Raw genomic sequence first — 23,688 nt, forward strand, 5'->3', positions numbered from 1 at the left:
ATTTTTATATATAATTATTATACATTATCCTAGAATATTAAATGCTGTAAGAATATTGTTAGTTCATGATTTCCTAACATATTAACTAATGTTAGTGAATTGAACCTTGTAGTTAAAAATAAATGAAGAAAGAAAAAATCAGGGCTTTACTGACAGAATTCCAACCCCTAGCACTGAACACTACCTATGCTTCAGCAGAAGCAACCATCTTAATGGACTTCTTACCCACAGGTGACATCTCAGGTACACTAGCCGTGTAGGGGCCTTCCAGGAACTTTGGCTCATTGTCGTTGATGTCCTGCACCTTGATGACAAACTCTGATTCTGGTTCTAGAGGACGGTTGGTGTCGATGTCCACCGCTTGTGCCCGTAGCGTGTAGTAAGGCTTCTCCTCCCGATCCAGACTGCGCAAAGCGTGTATGTCCCCGGTGGTTTGGTCGATGGTGAAGATGGTTCCAGCCCCCTCGCCTGAGAGAGTATATTTCACTGCACTATCCCCTTTATCCAAGTCAGTGTGTAACTAAGGGAGACAGAAAGAGTAGCACAAATGTGTCAAACAGTAGCAAAGATATACGATATACTGTATAATACAGCTCTCTGGAAAACACAAGAGTGTTTTAATGACCTTAGTGGTGTATTTGATTATATTGATTGGTTTGCTTATGGTTAATTAAGAAGTTAAAGGATTAATTCACTTTAGAATTTAAATTTGCTGATAATTTACTCACCCCCATGTCATCCACGATGTTTGTTTTTTTCTTTTTCAGTCAAAATGAAATTAAGGTTTTTGAGGAAAACATTCCAGGATTTTTCTCCTTATAGTGGACTTCAATGGCTACCAATGGGTTGAAGGTCAAAACTGCAGCTTCAAAGGGTTATACACAATCCCAGATGAGGAATAAGGGTCTTATCTAGCAAAACTATCAGTCATTTTCTAAAAAAAATACTTTTTAAACACAAATGCTCATCTTGCACTAGCTCTGTGGTTGGAAAGGTCATGCGTGATGTAAGTGGAAGTACAGAGCAAGTGTCTACACTAAAAATGACCTTTACAAAAAAAAAAAAAAAGGTAAAACAATGATGTTGGACAATTTCAAAGTTGGAGGAGAAAATGAGATGGAGTTTTTCTACTGCGGTACTTCCGCCTACGTCACACGTGACCTTTCCAACATGATTATGTAATGCGTGGCACATCGTAGAGCATTGCAAGACGAGCATTTGTAGTTCTTTTTTTTTTTTTTTTTTTTTTTTTTTTTTAATAAAATGACCCATTGTTTTGCTAGATAAAACCCTTATTCCTCATCTGGAATCATGTAGAGCTCTTTGAAGCTGCACTGAAACTGCAGTTTGGCCCTCCAAACCCCTGTAGTCCACAATATGGAGAAAAATCCTGGAATGTTTTCCTCAGAAAACATGATTTCTTTTCTACTGAAGAAAGAAAGACATAAACACCTTGGATGACATGGGGGTGAGTAAATGATCAGAAAATTTTAATTCTGAAGTGAACTAATCCTTTAAGGGAAGGAACATTGCTTTATTTTTCCAATACAGTATAGAGAAAAACAGTGGTTCCCAATCACATTCCTGGAGGCCCCCAACACTGCATATTTTGTATCTCTCCTTTGTCTGACACACCCATTTCAGGTCTTGAAGTCTCTACTAATGAGCTAATGATCTGAATCAAGTGTGTTTAATTAAGAAAACATGCAGTGTTGATTACACGTATAAGAATACCCTGTATGTGTTATATAAACTCTACATAAGAGTCTGGAAGTTTATAATGTAATTATTCCTGACAGAAAATTTTAGTGTTTCATCATTGACTTCACATTTCAGCATGCTTAAAAGATTTCCTTTGATTTGAACTCTGAGGATGTGATTTTCTCTGGTAGCCTGCAGGTAGATGAACCTGACCTAATTCTATCCGCACAGTATGTTGCGTGTCTCTCTGTCTGCTTTGCTTAAATCCTCTTTTTATTTTTTATTACTTATTATTTTATTTTTGTTATAGCAGACTAGTCATATTTTCTGGGATGCTGTGTTAGTCTCGGAGGATAATGTGTCTCTGAAGTTGAATTATGAAGAAAAAAGCCTGATTTTATGATATATATATATTTTTTTTATTTTCAATCTATGATCAGAATGTTTGGGCTAAATTTAAATTGTATCAATGGTCTCCCTTTTAATTAACGAGTTTTAATATTGAGGAATTAATGAGACATTTTATAAATAATTTTCCACCCACAGATGATTTTGATTTGGAATTTGAATGTCATTAAGAATGACAAGAATGAAAATTTATACAATTGCAAGTAAAATAAATAATTAATTTTTATATAATTTTATGTTTTATAATTATATATACATTTACTTATTTAGCTAGACACATAATATCTATTTTTACTGCTGTTATATGAATTTTATTCTGTTTTTAATTTGACTTTCAAATCTGCACCTTATTTGCTATCTCATAAATTGACCTTTCACCGAGAGTTTGATTGACATGCGATCTAACCAATCATAACACAGAGTCTGCCATTTTGTCTGACAAAGCAGTCAGGGGATTTAGTAGATTAACATCGGTGGACTTGAACTTGAAAAATGGTGTGTATTGTGTTCTTTTCGCGGTTGAAACAGCATTCCTTCTGATGTTCGTTCATGTTTATTTGATGCTATAAATTAACTGGGAAAAGATGATCGGTTCACGAGCCACTTGAACTCGATCTGTCATGACACATTAAAGAGCCACAAAATGGTATTGTTTAAATTTCTTTAAAACTTACAAAATTTGAGACTTTGTTTCATATCAAAAGTAACCTGCCTTATCTTGTCTGTCTTGTCAGTGTCTTCTTTGCTCTGTGATGTATTTTTCACTGCGTGAGAACATGATGTGTGATGTGAGAGCTGAATGGCTTGTCGGACGTAGCAACAGTAACTAAAGGAAGTGGGTCTAATGAACGGTTGTATCTAAATTGACTTGCATTTGAATGCAGTCGAAGCATTAATATTGTTCAATAATTATATCATATCAATGCTGTGCAGTCATTAATCATATGCAAGTCTCTCATCTGAGGGAGCATCAATCAGAGATTGTGCTGAAGTTGTTGAAACTTTAAAAAGCTTTTGTTTTTCCCAATCTGCATAATATCTAGAACGCACCGTAAATCAGAAAGAGAGCTTAATTATCAGACCGCTTCAATGTCACATGTCTGCACATTCAGAAATAAATGAAAAGAAAGAGAATAGATAAAGAAAAGGGAGATTTTCAAAAGAGCTAAAATTCAACAATCACTCTCCAGTAATAACTAGAAGTGGGAAAGTTAGGTGATACTAATTAAAAATTGAATTAGCATAACAATAGCAATCAATTGCACAAAAAGGATTCATGTGCAGACTGGATTCTCAAGACATCTTGAAAGAAATCTCATGAATAGTATTCACGCAGAATTAGAGAGAACATATTTATCTCTCCTTCTCTCTTGGATAATAAGTTCAGGAAAAAAAAAAAAATCACAAATCAGACTAACTGACCTTCCGAGACATTCATTATGCTCTCAGAAGAAACACTTGCTCTTATTTTTCACACCCACATGACAAGTTGAAGTCATTCAGCAAAAACTGACAAGCATAAAAAAGTGATAAAGGTAAGAAATATGTATTTACATGCAAATCCTTGCCAAATCAAAAATACAGCAGGGAAGAAACAGAAAATAGTGGTTCAGCGCGTACTAAGATGTCTTTTACCTGTTAGATGTGCATTCACACATACACACACATTATGTTCACTATATTAGTGAGGCCATTGAATAGACTTCCATTGATCTTATATTATTTTAATGATATTTTCTATCACCTAACCCAACTCCTACCCCTAAACATAACCCTCACTGAAATGTGCAAAACACTTCACATAAAAAACATGTTTTTGCCTATTTATAAGCCTTTTTAACTATAATAGTCAACTTTTGAAGTGGATCAAAACCATTCATCAAAGTTGTCCTAAGATCTAAGTTGTCCTAAGAAGAAGATTTTAGGACAACTTTGATGAAAGGTTTTGATTCACTTCAAATATTGACTAGTGTAGCTGGGACCCGTAAAATGTCCTCACTAGTCGGTTGTCCTAATATTTCTCTATATAAGTGAGGACATTGGGCCCTCAAGTATAGCCAGACCTACACACACACACACACACACACACACACACAAAACAAAACAAAACAAAACAAAACAAAACAAAACAAAACAAAACAAAACAAAACAAAACAAAACAAAAAACAAAACAAAACAAAACAAAACAAAACAAAACAAAACAAAACAAAACAAAACAAAACAAAACAAAACAAAACAAAACAAAACAAAACAAAACAAAACATCATGACAAAAATGATTTCTATTATTGCCCTTGTGGGGATATCAACAAATTCATCTCTCCCCTGTCATTCTGCTAAGCTAGATACGTTGCAGAGCTTCAGTGTTTACGTCCGAACACTGGCTCAGCAAAGCCGTTGAAAAACATATTTAACGGCCGGCTCCTGCGTCAGCGTCACACACGTGTTGTGCTGCTCATGTGACCAGATCCGGCCAATACTGAGCTGCCGTTCGGATGTAAACACTGAAGCTCTGCAAGGACAGGGAGAATGACAGGGGAGAGATGAATTCGTTGAATAAAGTCATTATTTTTGTTTTGTTTTTACGCACAAAAAGTATTCTCGTCTCTTCATAACATTAAGGTCGAACCACAAATTTTTTAATGTTTTTACTACTTTTCTGGACCTTGTATGTGGTAATTTCATTGCTTTCAATAGAGGATATATATATATATATATATATAAAACTAGTGGATTTCATCAAAATATCTTAATTTGTGTTCTGAAGACGAACGAAGGTCTTATGAGTGTGGATTAATTAATGATATAAATTATGTTGTTTTCTAAATATCTAGACTAGAGTAAAGATAAGCACTGGATTTCATGTGTTACTGTCACAGTCAACAGGTGCTGAGAGAGCAACAGTCGAATACTTGCCTCCTCTCACAATAGGGACAATTAGAGGACTGTTCCCGCCTACGGATTCAATAGGGTTCTAATATACTGGAGGAATAAATAAAGGGTCTATTATCATTCGGAGCACTTCATATATAAGACGAAGAATCAACCTGTCAGAATTCCTTCTTTAGCTGCCTTTTTAGTGGTTACAACACTAGTAATTATTAAAGCTGTAATTCTTTCAGAGAGGATAAAGAGAAGCTGTGTCTGCATGATATTTATGTGTTTTCAAAGCTCTGACCATATCTCATTGATCTTTTAGTGTGCCTTTTGTAATGGTATGCATGGTTGATAAGCTCAGCTCTCCACATTATGTATCTTTCTGTGTTCAAGAGTGTGCATGATCCTACGGTTCACTACATGGTGTCTGACCAGTAATTAAATGCATGTTTGGTTTGCAAAGGAAGTGTCAGCTCGATGACTGGATATTTCTTACACACCGGGATAATGAAACCCCTTGAGGACCAGCATTCCTGCACACTCACAGCATGCTAATACAGTCAGACCGGGGCCTAAACACTCAGCCAATTCAGTTAAATAAATACATTCCCCAGCGTGTTACGACTGCGAGGAGTCTGAGCAAATGAGCACTAGAGTCATTTACTCCAAATCTGTGCGTGTGTGTGTATGGATGTGAAAAAGCAGACATCTGTGCAAGAGGTTAAATATATAATTGTGTGTGTATGTATGTATGTATAATGTATAATATATATATATACAGTACAGTCCAAAAGTTTGGAACCACTAAGATTTTTAATGTTTTTAAAAGAAGTTTTGTCTGCTCACCAAAGCTACATTTATTTAATTAAAAATACAGTAAAAAACAGTAATATTGTGAAATATTATTACAATTTAAATATACTTGACAAAGTAATTTATTCCTGTGATGCAAAGCTGAATTTTCAGCATCGTTACTCCAGTCTTCAGTGTCACATGATCCTTCAGAAATCATTCTAATATGCTAATTTGCTGCTCAATAAACATTTATGATTATTTTCAATGTTGAAAACAGTTGTGTACTTTTTTTAAAAAAAAAGTTTAAAAGAACAGCATTTATCTGAAATACAAAGCTTCTCATTATACACTACCGTTCAAAAGTTTGGGGTCAGTAAGAATTTTTATTTTCATTTTTTTGAAAAGAAATTAAAGAAATGAATACTTTTATTCAGCAAGGATGCATTAAATCAATCAAAAGTGGCAGTAAAGACATTCATAATGTTACAAAAGATTAGATTTCAGATAAACACTGTTCTTTTGAACTTTCTATTCATCAAATAATGCTGAAAAAAAATATTGTACACAAATATTTTGTACAATTGTACACATTAAATGTTTCTTGAGCAGCAGATCAACATATTAGAATGATTTCTGAAGGATCATGTGACACTGAAGACTGGAGTAATGATGCTGAAAATTCAGCTTTGCCATCACAGGAATAAATTACTTTGTGAAATATATTCAAATAGAAAACAGTTATTTTAAATTGTAATAATATTTCACAATATTACTATTTTTACTGTATTTTTAATTAAATAAATGTAGCCTTGGTGAGCAGACGAAACTTCTTTTAAAAACATTAAAAATCTTAGTGTATATATATGTGTGTGTGTGTGTGTGTGTGTGTATAATATGTATGTGACCATGGACCACAAAACCAAAGAGATTTCTTTCAAAACATTAAAAATTCTTAATAACGGTGCTGTAAATCTCATCAGTCACTTTAGGAATGATTCAATTGGCTTAGGAATATTCATAAATGGGTGTGTTGGGATCAGGATGTGTTTTACATGCATCAAGTCTGTGTTGATAAAATAAGAGAACAGAAGTGTGTCTGTGTGTTTCTGGTGCCATGGGCTGAAGACTCACTTTAAACTGTGAAAACAGGCTCACACTCCTGTAGTTTGTCATACAGTTCACTGTTTGATTATGTGTTACAGTGAGAAAGCGCATTTTTTGAGCTTTGTTTTTTGCTCATGAGGTAGAATACTGACGTGCTTTTGCATGTGTGTGTGTGTGTGTGTGTGTGTTTTATGAAACAAACACACCAGCTCCAACAGATGGAGACAGTCTCAGGTGGGTAAACAGCTGATCTAATCACAAGCAATTAAGGAATACTACATTGTACTTCCACATCAAAAATGCAGCCACACGCTCACATAACAACTAGAAAAAAAGAAAAGTAGAAAAGCTGCACATAAACAAACTATCAAAGTCCATCAGGCTCAAATGACAAAGGAAATATGGCAGTATATGTCAGCTTTTCAAACTATGCGTTAAGAGGACAAAAGTTTGTTGTTCTGTTTTCAGAATATTATACACAGTGTTGGGGAAAGTTACTTTTATAAGTAATATGTTATAATATTGCGTTACTCCCTAAAAAAAGTAACTGTTACTTTTTATGGAAAATAATCCGTTATGTTACACTGTAAAAAGTGCTACACCCACAAAGTAGATTTTATATACTTTAAATAGTTGTAATCTAGTTTATTTTATTTGTTTTATACTAAAAAGTATCAATATACTTCCTCTTTACTTAAAATACATCAGTTTTTATATAACAATATATTTTAAGTAAAACTATTGCAATTTATTTGAGTAGTTATTTGTATGTGGTTGTTGTGTACAAGAAATGTTATAAAAGTGAGTTGACATACACAATTTATTAGAGCAGCTGTCGGTGGCAGGTGTGTGTTCATCAAACTTAAATGTTTTAAATTTTATAAGTTGGCATTATCCGTTTTTCACTGGCGGGACTCACAGGCAGATGCAGCATCTTCCTCGGCACTTCAACTGTTTGTTTGCTACAGCGGATCTGAATTTCAGGGACTGATAACACGGTAAGTTGAGCAAATTTAGCCGAATGATTGTTGATGTAAAGTCACGCGAAATTGCTTACTCCACTAGGAAGCTGAGGTTAGGCTTTGCAAATTGTACCTGTATAGCTAGCTATCCTGCACACATGACATGTTAAGATGGCTGCACAGTGCTAAACAGTGTGGTCTTGTTGGAAACGATCGGCAGACAACGGCAGTTGAGACTGTTGTTAATATGAAATTAAATTAGTGTAGTCATGCATACTATGTGTTTTAAGTCTACTTTGGCTAACGCTAACTAACGATTAAAAGTGATATTATTTGTAAAATCAGTGCCAAAGTAGCCCTAAAACATATTAGGCACGACTACAGCACTTATTTAATTTCATATTAACAACACGGTCTCTGGTGGGGGATGCCGCTGTCATGGGGTGTCGTGGGGTTATCATCAGCAGCAGATAGTTGTATGATTTTAGAGATTTGATCCATGTTTTTTTTTAATGCTGCATAGTAAATTAATAACAGATTTTTGGTTGGGAAAAAACTAAAATATTTCTATCCTATTATTTAAATAAGTTACATTTACCTTAACCTATTTTCCTGGTCTTTAGATACCAAAGAACTTTTACCTTGGGTCTTCAAGCTTCACATCCAGGTAAGAAAAACTTCAAAATAAATACAATTACAGCTATAACTATTCCCAGTTAAGTAAAACATAGAAAAAATTGCAAACGTGTGAGCTCCATACAATTACATTTCTGAAGAAGTTTTTTATGTACCTACCACCAATAGAAGGCAGATATGATAATCTATGATCATCTCCTTCTCCCCACAAAAAAAAAAAAAAAAAAAATCACCAAATAGAGCAGTTTCTTATTATCAGTCAGTCTTTCTCTGAAGCAGATTGCTTGCTAAACAATGCCAGATTGAATGTAAAAATATGATGTTTTGTCATCTTTTTAAGGCAACATCATCAAAGTGGAGACAGCTGTAAAATTTCGAGTCATCCTGGACCATGAAATAAATAAACTTTTTCTTCTTGGAATGCCACATACAGTTAAAGAGTTTGAAGAAGTGATAAAAGAAACATTTGGGATCTCAGTGGACCAGGATTTTGATGACTTTGTTACTTTAAGTTCAACTGATGACCTGAAGGATAGGGACACACTGAATGAAGGTAGTGTATGTTCTACCTGTCATATTGTTTACAAATGTTGACATTCCTGAGCTTATGGTTGTGAATTTTGATCAGATTTTACTTTTTGATAGGAACCATTTGCCTGTGGAGAAAAGGAGAAAGTGGTCCTGAGATGCCTGATTGAGTACATGGGGGAGACACAGGGAGACCTCATCCACCACGTATGTATTGGGCTATTTTTCTGTATGTATGTATTAATATTGAGATGATATGGGGTTATTACATTTGCTCTTGGAAGATATTTAAACTCTGTATAGCTTAATAAACAGTAATGTGATGACCAATCAGGCAAGGACAATTGCATTGTTTTATTGTAATGCATCCTTTGAACCAGAAAAAGACAACATTCATGCTACAGTAGATCATGATAGTTTAGTACCCACACTCTATGGCATGGTAGACTTCACTCTGGTCACATGCTCTAGCCACAGTGTCCATCTAGTATCCACCACCTTTAGCAACAAAAGTACAATTTTGACTTTGTGTCTTATCTGTCTTCTACCTGTCTGCTATATTCATCTCATTACCTGTTTGTCTGACCAAACTCTTGATTCTTTTTTGTCTCCACTAATAGAGTCATGATGAAACAGAGGTGCACACGGAGCTCAGCAGTTGCCCACTGAAAATTTACATGTGCCATCAGCCCGATACGATTGCGATCATCATTGAAGGACAGCCCATGGTCAGAGATGTGCCAAACCTGTCGAAAGCATGCTGCCTCCTGTTTGGACTTAACTATGCCCTCGACCTCATGTTTCCCTCAAAACTGGTGAACACTTTTGAGATACTGTATATCAGAGACTCTTTTTGGGATTGGACCCCTGCATCCTAAGCCATCATCCAAGTACGCAAATCTCCTCACCAAGTTATTTTAGATGATTTATCAATGGCGTATGGCATTGTTTTCCATAATGTGATACAATATGATGTTATGGCACACATTTACCTTTATCTAAACATTGCAGATTGGGCAGATTTTTATATTTTACCTTACTGTTCAGAACAGGTTGAAAATACACTTGTACAGTGTTTATTTATTTATTTATTTATTTATATATATATTATTGTGTACATGTACGGCCACATTTATTGTCTGTTTTGTAGTCACTGTTAAGAGTGAAACTGGTTGACATTGAATAAATGTTATTGTCTTCAATATATCTTCCCATCTTTTTCTTCTTCAATTGAATTTGTAATAGTTATTGTTTTTAAATTTTATTGTTATTAAATCTAATCACTGAAGTGCTTAGAATATAGACATTTAGATTTCTTTTCTGAGGTTATAGCCAGGACTAAATTAAAATGTTTTTTTCACATATAATTAGGTTAATTTTACTAAGAAAATAAAGTTCATAAAACCTAATTAAAATGAGTACAGGTAACTTGTAGCAACCCATAAATAAGTTACCTGTACCAATAAAAGTAGATTTATCCAACGGAGAATTACTAGTACTATTAGTTAACTCAACTTGATTTTGTTGCGTTTGTATTAAGTAATGTTACAGTGTTTATTATACTTAAAAAAGGCTGCAAGTTGACTCAACTTAAAACATCCAATGCAGCCACTTGCCTCACTTTTTATAAGTTAGATCTAGGTATTACTTTTTACAGTGTACTCGAATTACTTTTTCTCACCCGGGCTTGGCTTGTTTGTTTTTTAATCACACATAAATTTATATTTTTGGAAAATGTAAGGCCTTTTCACATCAACAATGAAACGAATAAGCCTCAGGCTGAAGGAAATGCGAATTAATTTCTGTACAGCAGAGGGCGAAGCTAAAAAAAAAGCTGTGCTGCCATTTTGGATTGTAGAAGAATAGGACGCAGGAGAAGAAAGGCTGTGTTTGAAATCACCCCCTATTACTTTAAGTGGTGCACTATTTGAGGTTAACAATCCCACAATGCACTGCAATAATGAGTGTACAACCGATTTATGCTCAACACTTACAAAATACCAAAGTCCCTTTAAGACAAATCATTTCACTCTGCGTCCATCTTTGAAATACCTCTCGGGCATCTTGGGCATCATGCAGCTCCTATTTCTTTGAATAGGGAAACATCAAATTCTCCAAAGCTGTTCGCCAAGCTTTCAATTAAATTTCATATTTGAAATCACCAATGAATTCTGACAACAACTGTTTCATAATTTTTTGTTCCAAACGCTCGAATCATGAGAAAAAAAAACTGTACTTTTTAGGCTGGATCAAGCTAATGCGCATGCGCAGACCTAAATGCGTGTCTCTTGTGCCTCATAGAGTACCTCAGGGATGACGTGTTTTTGTAGGCCAACCCAGAAGTTAGTGGCGCATGGGTTCCGTCGATTGAAAGCCTATCCATTTTTCCCATAGACTTTTGGAAAATCGACATGTAAATGTACACACTTATTTCTTCAAATACCCTACAACATAATAAAAACATCTATCACTTGCAATATACATACGCAAAATTATAGTGACACCTACTGGAAAGTTCTACATCATTTATTATTGTTACACTGATGTTTGTAAGAACATGGGGGAAAAAATCAGCCTGGTTGTCATACAGATATTCAGCATTTTAATTATGTGCAATATATAAAAAGTAAAACCAGCTTTCAATTAATTAACTGATGCAAGATTGCCAAGCTTTAATGCTTCTATACATGATAGATGAAGACGTTTTTTTTTTTTTTCCTTAGCCTAAAATGGGGATCATAGTTCAAATTATTAATAAGCTATATGAATAAGTTGAAGGAAAAGTGTTAAAAAGCAATTTCAACTTTCAAGTCAGTAATATCGGCTCACTCTGAATTCATCTGGCCTCAATGCAAAGAGCGGGCGATACTGCTAGGAACATTAGCTTTTTTTTTAACTAAGTGTTCAGTGCAATTCAAGCAGAAATCTCATTATTATAAAAGTTGGATTAGAATACGTGTATTATATTGGCAGTGCAGATAAATGACATCATTATTCCTTTTTCCCTAAACCTATCTGTGCCAGCGCATTCGTCATCTGTGGCATACAGAATAGGCTGCTGCGTTGCTAGCGTTTCACATGCATAATTTGGGGCAGAGTTAACTGTACAAATGACTTCACATCTGCAGAATTAGTTTGGCATCAGGTTTTTGTGAGCTAAACGGCATGAGCTTTAGATTACTACAGCATGATTGTTTTTGGGGTGTTGGATTATTGTGCTGCTCAGGTTCTTGCATGCAACAAACACCATTTCATGGCCATTTTGGATCAAGGTTCTTCAAATGTAATTTGGATTAAGTAACCTTTAAACTTGATTCACCCATTATACTGAATTCACAGTGTTTATGAAGGATTTCATAGTGCACAATGCTGCACACAGACATGAAGAGGCTGTCTTGTTCAGAGCAACTGAATAACATGTTTTATATGGAACTGTACAATTGTAATTGGAACAATAAGACAATGAATTTTGTCAATTGGCTTGACAACAATAGAAAAATTTAAGTTTGAAGGGGTTTTTTTCTCTCTTGAATATTCTGAGGACTGTACTGTATCAATGGATAGAAGTTTTCAAAGGAAGAATAGGCAGTTTAGAAGATTATTGGATTGTCAATTGCAAGAAAACCATAAGTCTGACCAGAAAAATATAAATGATAAAGTCCATGTCACGCTTACATTAGTTTTGACTGCTTTCGACTAGCCATACATTAGAGGGAAAATAAATGAATAGGGGCCAGATTTACTAAATAGCGTGAGAGGACAATTTTAATTGTGAATGAATTGTAATGAATTGTGATCTACTGACGACACGCAAATTAAAGCTAACAGAGACAATCGGATAATTTCCATAATGACCAACGCAATATACCAAGACCAGCGCAAATTAGCATCTGTTTAATACATACTTTTTTTGGCCAGTAAATAATGGTGCTAACACCAGTAAATTGACAAGCACAAACCTTAGTAAATCTTAGTAAAGTGATTCAAAATATTTGTATGTTTATATTTCACCAAACACTGCAAAATAGTTTAGTTAGAAGAGTAATGCTGCGTTCACACCAAACGCGAATAGAGCGTCAAATTCGCGTCTACTGCATCTAGTTTGCCGCTTGAACATTTTGAATGCATTCGCGCGTCTAGAGCGAAATAGACCGGACGCGAATGAAGCGGTAAGCGCGAGTGATTTACATGTTAAGTCAATGCAAAGACGCGAATTGACATCCTGCGGCGCGATTCGCGCGAATGAAGCGGCGCGAATGACGCGATTCGCGCGAATGAAGCGGCGCGAATGACGCGATTCGCGCGAATGACGCGGCGCGAATTGAGCGATTCGCGCGAATGACGCGGCGCGAATTGAGCGATTCGCGCGAATGACGCGATTCGCGCGAATGGCGCAAGTTGAAAAATCTGAACTTTGGCGAATTTCCGCGCCGCGTTAACCAATCGGGAGCTTGCTCTAGTAGTGACGTGACGTAGCGAGCTGAGGCAGAAATTCGAAACAACAATGGAGGACAAAATCATCGTCGCTGTACATCTTCATACAGTTATAGAAACAGAAATAAAAAGGATCGTGTTTGAAAGAAAGTGAGTGAGGAGGTCGGACAATCTGATAAGTTGTAAAAAACGGTCTTTACTCAATTTGAGCTATATATATACATATATATAAATACATATTAAGACTACAAGCCAACTAAAGACGACCAATTGAGCTTATTCGCTGTAATTTACAATTATTTCCCCACTGACAAGTTGTGTTTATTCAGAGGAAGTGTGCAGAAAGCAGTGGGAGAGTCTGGGACACATAAAGGAGCGGGAGAGCCCCTCTCATGACGCGAATTTGCGTCTGTTGTGAAGGGATTTTCACGCGCGAATGAAGCGAATGTCACGCGCGAATGAAGCGAGTAAACTCAAAATGTTCAAGCGGTGAACACAGCAGGCGAAATCCGCTTCTTGTGGGAGGGGCAAGTGTTAGGCGGTTGTCTGTTTGCAAGATGGCTGATGTTGATCGTGCGTTCATCGAGAGAGCCACTGCTTTGTATTTACTCTGGAGAGCAGAACAGCGGCGTAGGGGTCAGCGTCGGGAAGGCCGCGGGTCGATAAACGTGTACGTGACTCAAAAGTGAAATGTGTATTTACAACTTACCAGGTAGCCCAATCTCCTCACCGACACTCTTCCAAGCGAGCTCCTTTTTATTCCTGTCTGAAGTATGAACTTGTGTCATAAATCTCTGGGTGACTGCTCACCTCCATTTTGAATGAGTGACTCCGGGCAGGCCTGCCGCCACAGCAGCAAGCAGGCTCCTGATTGGTTAACGCGGCGCGAATTTACGCCAAAGTTAAAATTTTTCAACTCGGGCGTCACTCGTCTGTACATTGACTTAACATTGAAATCATTCGCGCCAGACGCTCTATTCGCGTTTGGTGTGAACAGATGCAAAACCCTCTAAATCCATCAGACTTCTTTTCTTTAAAATGAACATTTTTTTACCAGGCTTTTACGATCAAGTCCAGGAGTTTCATTTTAAAGGTAATGATAAGGTTATTAGCTAGTGAATAAAATAACTTTTTTTTTTCAAAAATGTCACTCTAGACAATTTATTGGTTTTTAACAAGTTAGATTTTCTTTTGCTTCAAAACCAGCTAAATCCACTTGTGCTTTTTTTGCAAAAACCTCTAAATCCACCTATTTGGGACAAGACATGGTAAATAGTTGAAAAATCACTAAAGATGCAACTAAAAACCCTGAAAAAGATGAGAGCACTTATCACTTAAAAACTAAACAGTAGACAAACCTCTTTACACAGGGATCTAACACGTCTCTTCTATTCAGCCTCCACTTTTTGCCTCCTCTGTTTATATGGCACAGCTTCCATATGAGACAGAAGAATAGCATCTTGTTTGACTTTGTCTTTGGTGAAATAGAGCTGTTGTTTGATGTATAATAAATCCGATTCCTTCAAAGTAACGGCACTGCACGAAGAACTGTTACGAGTGCATGATACAATTGCGACCAAGCCATTTCCACTGTAGGCTATTTTGCCTTATGACAGGCGGAGTTTTGAGGTAAATAATGTTTTCTTCTGCCATTCAATGTTAGGACAGGCTGATCCATTTCATCATACTCCATCTTTTATTTTAAAAACCTCAATGTGAATCTGACTCTAAAAAAAAAAACTCCTCAGCGCGCCGCTATATTGAAACCGCTTGGAATCATATGATTCGATTCGCGCCTTCTGATTGGTTCTCGGAATATAGCGGCTTTTGCTGCCAAAGGGAAGTGGCGTCTAGAGGCTTTTGTCAACAAACCGATATTTCTGAATGGGCTGACGCTGCGATTTAGAGGATTTGAAGCACGTGATTTGTTGAACGTGTACTAGGTGCCGTAAGCATTGTCATTATCTCATTTTTGACAGAGATGGCGTTTAGCGGCTTTGCATCTTTTACTCTTCAGTTATACTAGGGCATTTCACACAATAGAAATAGTTAACCCTGGGTCATTCTACACCCCGGGTAATGTTTCACGTTTCACACTGCTCATAATTTACCTAAGGTTAATTAATCCTGGGTATTCATAAACTGACGTTTCACATTTTACATCCCTAAACCTTGGGTTTCTTCATTCTTATAGACCTCTTTGGAGCAGACGTCACAATTACGTCACTTGTAGCTGCGCACGCATAGTGGTTGCAGAAAAATAGCGGTAGCAATAAGAGGAAAATGTGCAAAATCCACAGAACAAGAGAAAAACGTTTTTTTTTTTTTTTTTTTTTTTTTTTTTTTGTGCCTCTGGATGTTGGAATCGGAATGCAAAAATATATATATATATATATATATATATATATATATATATATATATATATATATATATAGTCTTCATTTTAAAAGAAAACCATCGTTGAAAACGTCCTTTGAAGCTAAACGGAGACATTTCACAGACTGGACTGATGACACCTGCAAGGATTAGTCTACTATTAAAGCAGGAATTTAATTTAAACAGTAAGTCTACATAATATTCACATATTCAGTTCAGAGGACATACATACACAGCATACAGCAGGAAATAATATTTAAACCTATAACATTTTACATAGATAACTTTTAAACATAGTCTTTAGTCATAGTCATAGACTTTTTTTCTTGCATTTGCGTGTTTATGACTCCCAGTTCGGCCATTATAACTCGCAATTGTGAGTTTATTTCACAATTCTGAGGGGAAAAAAAAGTCAGAATTGCGGAATAAATTGCAATTCAGAAAATGAGTATAACAAGTTACAGGATAACGAGCATATCTCACAATTCTGTTTTTCTTTGTAAGTAATGTGAGATATAAACTCAGGTTTGCGAGAATTAAAAGTCAGAATTGTGAGATATATTTTTTATTCTTTTATTTCGTGGCTTCCATAGACTGCTACTGCTCAACTGTCATTTTCTGCAACCAGGTAGGCTCCGCCTATAAAAAACGTCATCGCTGTTTGCAAACACCAAATTGGTCTATTGGCATATTTGCAGTGTCACTGTCATTTATTGGATAAATGCAGCATGTGACCAGTTTATATAGCCCTAGCATTGCACATCCTCGTATTGCCGACTGTACTATTGAGTTTATATTGAATGGACATTTTGCATTATAAAGGTAAGAATGAAAATGTGTCTTCTTCACTCAGATTGTCGCGTTTTCTGTCAGCATTTTACATTTTGCCTTTCAAATGCTGAATTTACTTTTTATATACAATGCACAATGTTTCCATGACTGTTCAAAGCAGGCAAATATGAGTGTGATTGGTTGTCTGTTGCTAAGCATCTACCTGTAACATTCTAACACTGCATCATTTAATTTACACAGGGTTAAAAGCCGTGATTAGAACGATGATAACCTGGGGTTAAGCGCAGTGTGAAAAACCTTACTACTAAGTCTGTGCTGAGTTAAAAAAGTTTGTCTCTTTAGAAGCCCCAAATTTGGTTTTGTGAAACCAACGTAATCAATACAACAATAACTGCAGTGTTTAGTGTTGCATCTCCACAGCTTTAGCGTTCATGACACTATGGTGCTGTAAACAGTCTTATCAGGTATACATTTCCAATCATGCTTGAGTCTCATTAAATGCACACAGTAAAGCTGACCTCTCTTTTAAACAAGCTATGTCGTGAGACACACACAGGTAAAGATTGGCCTGTTTAAGATAAGCTCTATGGCACAAAATCCATTATTATCTGCTATTAGTTGCTGTCAGCCTGCAAGGTCAACCCTAGATGAGGAATTCAGAAGAGGCTCAATCTGGCTTGGAATTGGCACAGAAGCACTTCTGATCCCAGCAAGGTCAAGTGTTACTTGAGTGCTCAAGTGTGTTGTTGCATTCTGGGTACCAGAGTAAGCATTCTGGAATTATCTGTCTCGAATCCATGTAATTGTTTTCATTTAGACTAGGCAATCATTTATGGGCAGTGATGGTGAATACAAAATAAATACAAACTGAAATGCAAACCTGCAAAAATTAAATATGTTAAATAATACAAATTTAATTTGCACATTTAATCTCACTTTAGATGAAAACCCTGGGTTTTCATCTTAACATGAAGCAAATCTTTTCAAAGTTTGCAAAAAAAAAAAAAAAAGACAAATGCAAATTAGGTGTGTTTTCATCAAGTTGTTCGAGTGGTTGATGGTGGTATTGGTAACCTTTATCCAACAGTAAATAAAACTCTGTGACTGAGTGTTCGTGAAGGGTTCGCCTAAACACTTTGAATAAGAAAACAATAAACAAGAGCCGTCTGAAATCTTCTCGACTTTATCAAGTATCACAACTCACTTGATAAACTCACTTGGTTGTGTTATCAACTCACTTCTTAACGACAGTTGAGCATCCTTCTTTGAGAAGATATGGCTTCTTACACACAATAAGGCAGTTGTGTGTTTATTAGTCATGTTTAATCAATCAAAGCATTTCTGTTTGTTCAGCAATAGTATGATAGGGATTTCCTGGAAAGATGCGTTTACTGCAGCGCATATTCAGAGTTTTGGGCTTTCAAATGGAGAAGCATTTACTACTGATCACAGAGCCGTACAGCTCTGACAAGCTGCGCATAAAATAATCACAGCCTTTGCCAAATCGCATGTGGTTTAATCACGATAAATTGTGTAGCCATAGTTTGCTATGTCAGAATTTATTCAGCAAATGCGTTTCCATCTCTCATTATTCACATTAACACGTTTTCACACAAGTCAAAATCCACCTCAAGCAAACATAAAAACTTTTTTAGCAAATTAAGGTATTTGTATTGAAAATTTGGCATTTCCATCACTCGTTTCTGATGCGATACTTCAAAATGCTTGCAAAACAGGGTGATGGAAACAGATATTGTCTTTGCTGCTGACCTTTGATGATCCAATTCAACTATTCTAATTAGCAAACATGACTTTAGATAAACATCACATTTGTGTTTCATATTTTCGTTTTTATTAAATGTGCTCTAAGTGATCCTGGGTGGAGTAACTTCATGTTGACGTTCGAAGTGTTCGAAGTCAAACAAAAGAGAGGCTAGCTAGACCCTCCCTCCTCCTCCTCCTCCCCCTCCCCTCCGTGCTTCCTGAAACAGTCATGAACGCACATTTAAAATCATTCTTGTCGGTTATTGGCTGGAGCATGTTTATTATGTTTCGTGGTCCAGGCTGCACCAGGTAGTTTTTGTTGCCGTTTTTGGAGCTTGTGGCGACTACAGAGACCGTGTTTTTTTTTTTTTTTTTTTTTACAGTGTGTTCAAGGGACAGGCAGCTAGCGGATAGTGAGGAGATGTTATGATGTATGTGACAAAAAAATGTTTTGGCCTAAAAACGCGTGACATCGCTTAGAGCACCTTTAATAAAGTAAAAGTATTGAATTTTCTTCTCCTGCAGTCCAGGGGTACATTTCCAGTACAATGCCGTAACTCGCTGCATAACTGCCATAGTTCGATGCATCATTTAAGAAATAAACTAGCTAGTCACAACTGTTTCCCGAAATCATTGTTCAACCATGTTAGTTAATGTCACACAGGTGGTTGATTAATTCATTATTTTTTAATGAATCCCTTTGAAATCAAATTAATGCCATATTTTTTTGCAATAAATTACAGACATGGCATCTGAGAATTAATTTTCATTTTTATGAGTTATTTTGGTTAATTTCCAGATTCAATCACAGGCACATGCGCACTCTTCAAAAATGGCACTTTAAATCTCTTGACAACCTAAAAGATGTAAATGACATTTGTATACATTCAAAATAAAATATATAGATTGTACTGAATGCCAGCTTTCTTATTTTGCCCAATATAAGGGTTTAAGTCATCATGCCATGCAAACAAGAAACTATGCTTCTAACCACAGGTCGAGAGCTAGTTCCATCCACACAACTTTGCAATGCTGTTTGCGAATGTTCTTTAGAATCACAAAGACTCGTTGAACTATGCTGATGTGAAATGCATGACAAGTCATCAATATCTTTTGCCCATTTAGGACTACATTTATAGATTTCATTAAAACATTTATTTCAGTCTTTAAAAGGAACGCAACCATAGATGGCATGGTGCATGGTGTGCTTAACCATAAATAAGCCCAGTTAAGTGATCCATGGCAATGGCACTCAAAACCTCTATTAATGCTTTAGACATGCTTGCTGAAGAGAGTGAATGGATAATTGCAGTGTGTCTTGCTGGGTCTATGTACATGGTAACCTTGATTAGTGTACAGGTCACTGGAGAGATTCTGTCTGGTCATTTGACGCTGATTACTGGAGAGAACAGCCTGTGATTGCATTATAGAGCTCAGTGCTCTTGCTCCAGGTACTGTGCATTTATGGAGTGTGTTATAGACATTTTAAGGGTCGGTTTAACCATTTACCTTATGAACTATTTTAAACAGCTAGATTAAATTGAAGGGATGGATGATTTTGTAGATCATTACGAATTGTGCATGTAAAGCTTATTCTCTTTCATGTCAAAGTCAACATGAAACAACGCTCCTAACCCATTTTACTTCTCTAATGTGACATTTCTGAGCGAAATTAAATAGTCAATGAGAAAAAAAAAAGTAGGGCAGTACTAGATTTTATCCAGAGGGAATTGATTGGATTGTGAAAAGTGGTGTTTTATACCAGGTTGTATCTGAATCTGTAAAGATTCTGAATTTTTGATGAGGTTTTTAGACCATGTCATGAAGGTCAAATTCACCCAGATATTCATCTTAACCTATTCCAGCAGTTGAATCCATTGTCATTTTATTTTTTTGAGTGACTTATATGTCTAATTCAATATTACTTGCTGTTTCTTTGTAAATATTTTTCTAGCAATTTCTGAGTGAAAGTTGTTTCAAAGTAAATCCAATGTCTTTTTTTTTCAGTATTACATTAATGTTAACCAGAATTACGTTACTTGCTTAAGAAAGGCTGGCTTACGTAAAACAGTAGGCTTACTTTCTGGCCAAGGTGTTATCAGTTGAAAAGGAAAGTAACATTACTGCATTTTGATAAAGTTAGTCTTCATGATATTTTTATTTACTTTTAAACAATGATTAATTTACGCACAATAAAACCGTATTAAGAAAGTACATAGGCTCAATTTGTGATTTCATATTGATGTTGAAGTTGTATCATGCTGTGTACATCCATCCATGTTTATCTGTAAAAATGTATTCTCTCTTTTTATTTATTTATTTATTTATTTTTGCACACTGAATTGGTAAATAACCCTCTTGACTCCCATGCACAGATCCATGTCTTCATAAGTTATGTTGAAAAGATCTGAGAGCTAATGATAGGTTGTCTCAGACAGATAAGATTGCAGTCTTTTCTGGGAATTAATCTGAGAATAGGTGATGGGAAGAGATGAGGTGGACGTGGGTGTCAATAACACGATGGAAGTGTCGACCTGTCAGCCAGAAAGAGCGCACGTAAACAAGCTGTAAAATGGATGGTCTTTCTGCAAAATTCATTATTGAGGAAAGTGTTTTCTGAAGTTTTTCTAAAGGAAATTGTGCAGCAAAGTTGTATGCTGACAACCTCAATTTCAGCCTGTTCATCATTCAAGGCTGCTGCAATTTGAATTAACAAATTTTTATGGTTATTTTAAGGTGTTTGTTTCCTCTTGTGATTAAAATATTTGGCCACCATTAACTGTTGTTGCATGAATATATATATATATATATATATATATATATATATATATATATATATATATATATATATATATATATATATATATATATATTAGTGTTTAACAAGAAAAAACTAGCAGCATAAAGGTTTGAAACAACTTAGTGATTTTTTGGAAGGGTGAACTGTTCCCTTCACAAAAAGAGCACAAGACTAAGGCAGAGACAGCAAAGGAGAGGCCAAATGGTTTGTTGAAAAGGCTGTTTCATAGCAGTTGATGAACAGACTGTGCTGCTGAGAAAGGAAGATGAATGAAAGATGACGTCAGTGCAGGTAAAACTGTGAGAATGGAAAGGTTTCAAAAGATCTGGAGCATCTTGCCCAGCTGCCATTATTGGATTGGGTCTGTAAATACCCATCTCAAATTTTCCCAGACAATGCGGTATACATCTCCTTTAGAGGGAGTGACTCTTTCATTTATCAGACTCTTTGTTAAGGGCACGGATCCTCTTCTGTGTTCCCTGCACATACAGTTTCCTGTGCCTTTCTTACCGAAGCTTGCCGTGGGATGGACACACACACAGAAAAAGCTCAGTCGGCTGCGTCTTTGTAAACACAGTATAAACCCTTGATCCGCTTGGGTCTCCTGATGATTCGTTTGTGCTCATCTGGGATTGAAATCCTCAGATATGAGGTGAATGTGATCCAGCTTAACTTTCTGAGAAGCTCCCTCTGCTTTACAGTCAATCTGAAATGCCGTTTGCAGCCGTTTTGCATCCGCAAACTGACGTATTTGAGTGAAACTGAATTTTCATGGGTGTAAATGTGTATTTAAATATCTGTATCCATTTCATGCCCTGTAAACCATTGGGTATATAGGACAATTACTTAGTTTGTACTAAGTTTGTTCATTAAAGTTCATTTAATTGGAAAATTCTCCAAAAAAGTATTTTTGTTATGGTACTTATATATTTGGTATTGAGTGCTTAATTACTTATACAGTAGTCTTACTCAATTAAAGGGTTAGTTCACCCAAAAATGAAAATTCTGTCATTATCACTTACCCTCATGCCGTTCCACACCCGTAAGACCTTCGTTAATCTTTGGAACGCAAGTTAAGATATTTTAGTTGAAATCCGATGGCTCCGCGAGGCCTGCATAGGGAGCAATGACACTTCCTCTCTCAAGATCCATAAAGGTACTAAAAACATATTTAAATCGGTTCATGTGAGTTCAGTGGTTCAATATTAATATTATAAAGCGACGAGAATATTTTTTGGTGTGCCAAAAAAAAAACAAAATAACGACTTATTTAGTGATGGCCGATTTCAAAACACTGCTTCAGGAAGATGCATAAATGAATCAGTGTATGGAATATGCTGTTCGGAGCGCCAAAGTCACGTGATTTCAGCCGTTGGCAGTTTGACATGATTCGATACACTGATTCATTTTTTCTCCGATGCTTCATGAATAGGGTTGGGAACCGAGAACCGGTTCTCATCCGGAACCGGTAGTGTTTTTTGAAAAGAACCGGAACCGTGCAAGATTTTTATGTTTCGGTTCCGAAAACGGTTCTGGTGTGATGGGTGGTCGAAGTGCGGGGAGCGTATCCTTTCATAGAGACGTCTCACCTCATGAATATTATAACTAGCAATGAATGCACTGAAAAGCCCTCGCGCGGCGCTACTCATATACGCAAGATTTCAATAGAGAGAGTGCCCAAACCTGCACGATTAATCTTTAAAAGATCGCGTTCTCGATTTCATCACCCACATGATCGCCCCTGTATATTCAACCTTTGACAAAAGTAAAATCGCGACATTCAAACCTGCGTTTGCGCTGCCGTTGATCTGAAGAGAGTTGTAATGTGTATATAAACAGCTTCACAGTCTTTTCAAAAGCACAGTATCATTATTTCTGTGTGACAAATAGGCTTATTCCAATTATAACAGAAGTATACAAAAGTTTATTATTCAGATAGAAACGCTGATGTTTATGTATAATAAATTACATTCTGTTCTGAAAGTGACGACTGTATCGATTGCATTGTTACACCACTAGGTGGCAACAAATTTATTGTTAAAAATGTGTCTATCAATGAATCATTCTTTCAGAAACAAGTCTTTATGAATCCAACTTGCAATAATATTCTGTTTCACCTGTCTGAATCTTGCATATGTGTTCAAGCATCTTATCTAATTTGTGGTAACACTTTATAAGGTTAATTTATGAACTAATCATCAGTAATACCTTTGTTACTGTATTTGTTAATCTTTGTTAATGTTAATAAAAATACAGCCGTTCAGAGATGTTACTTCACAGTGCATTAACCAATGTTAACAAATACAACTCTTGATTTTAATAATGTAAATGTTGAAATTAACATTAACAAAGATTATAAATGCTGTAGAAATGCAGTTCATTATTAGTTCATGTTAATGTAGTTAACTAATGTTAACTAATGAACCTTATTGTAAAGTGTTAGCGAATTTGTTGAGATTTTAATTTTACACAAAAAGGACTGTTTGAGTCGAGTATTGTGCATTTTTCCCT

General features: G+C 35.9%; 1 protein-coding gene across 1 annotated transcript in view; it reads right to left on the minus strand.

Moving 5' to 3' along the window:
- cdh12b (cadherin 12b) overlaps positions 1-23,688 on the minus strand; it is a 111,551-nt gene that overhangs the window by 79,949 nt on the left and 7,914 nt on the right. Inside the window, exon 2 of the mRNA XM_067368772.1 lies at positions 226-520. Coding sequence (XP_067224873.1) covers positions 226-520 — 295 coding nt within the window. The remainder of the gene's footprint in view (positions 1-225; positions 521-23,688) is intronic.

The sequence above is a fragment of the Chanodichthys erythropterus genome, chromosome 19 (genome assembly GCF_024489055.1).
Source record: "Chanodichthys erythropterus isolate Z2021 chromosome 19, ASM2448905v1, whole genome shotgun sequence".
In the NCBI taxonomy this organism is placed as follows: domain Eukaryota; kingdom Metazoa; phylum Chordata; class Actinopteri; order Cypriniformes; family Xenocyprididae; genus Chanodichthys; species Chanodichthys erythropterus.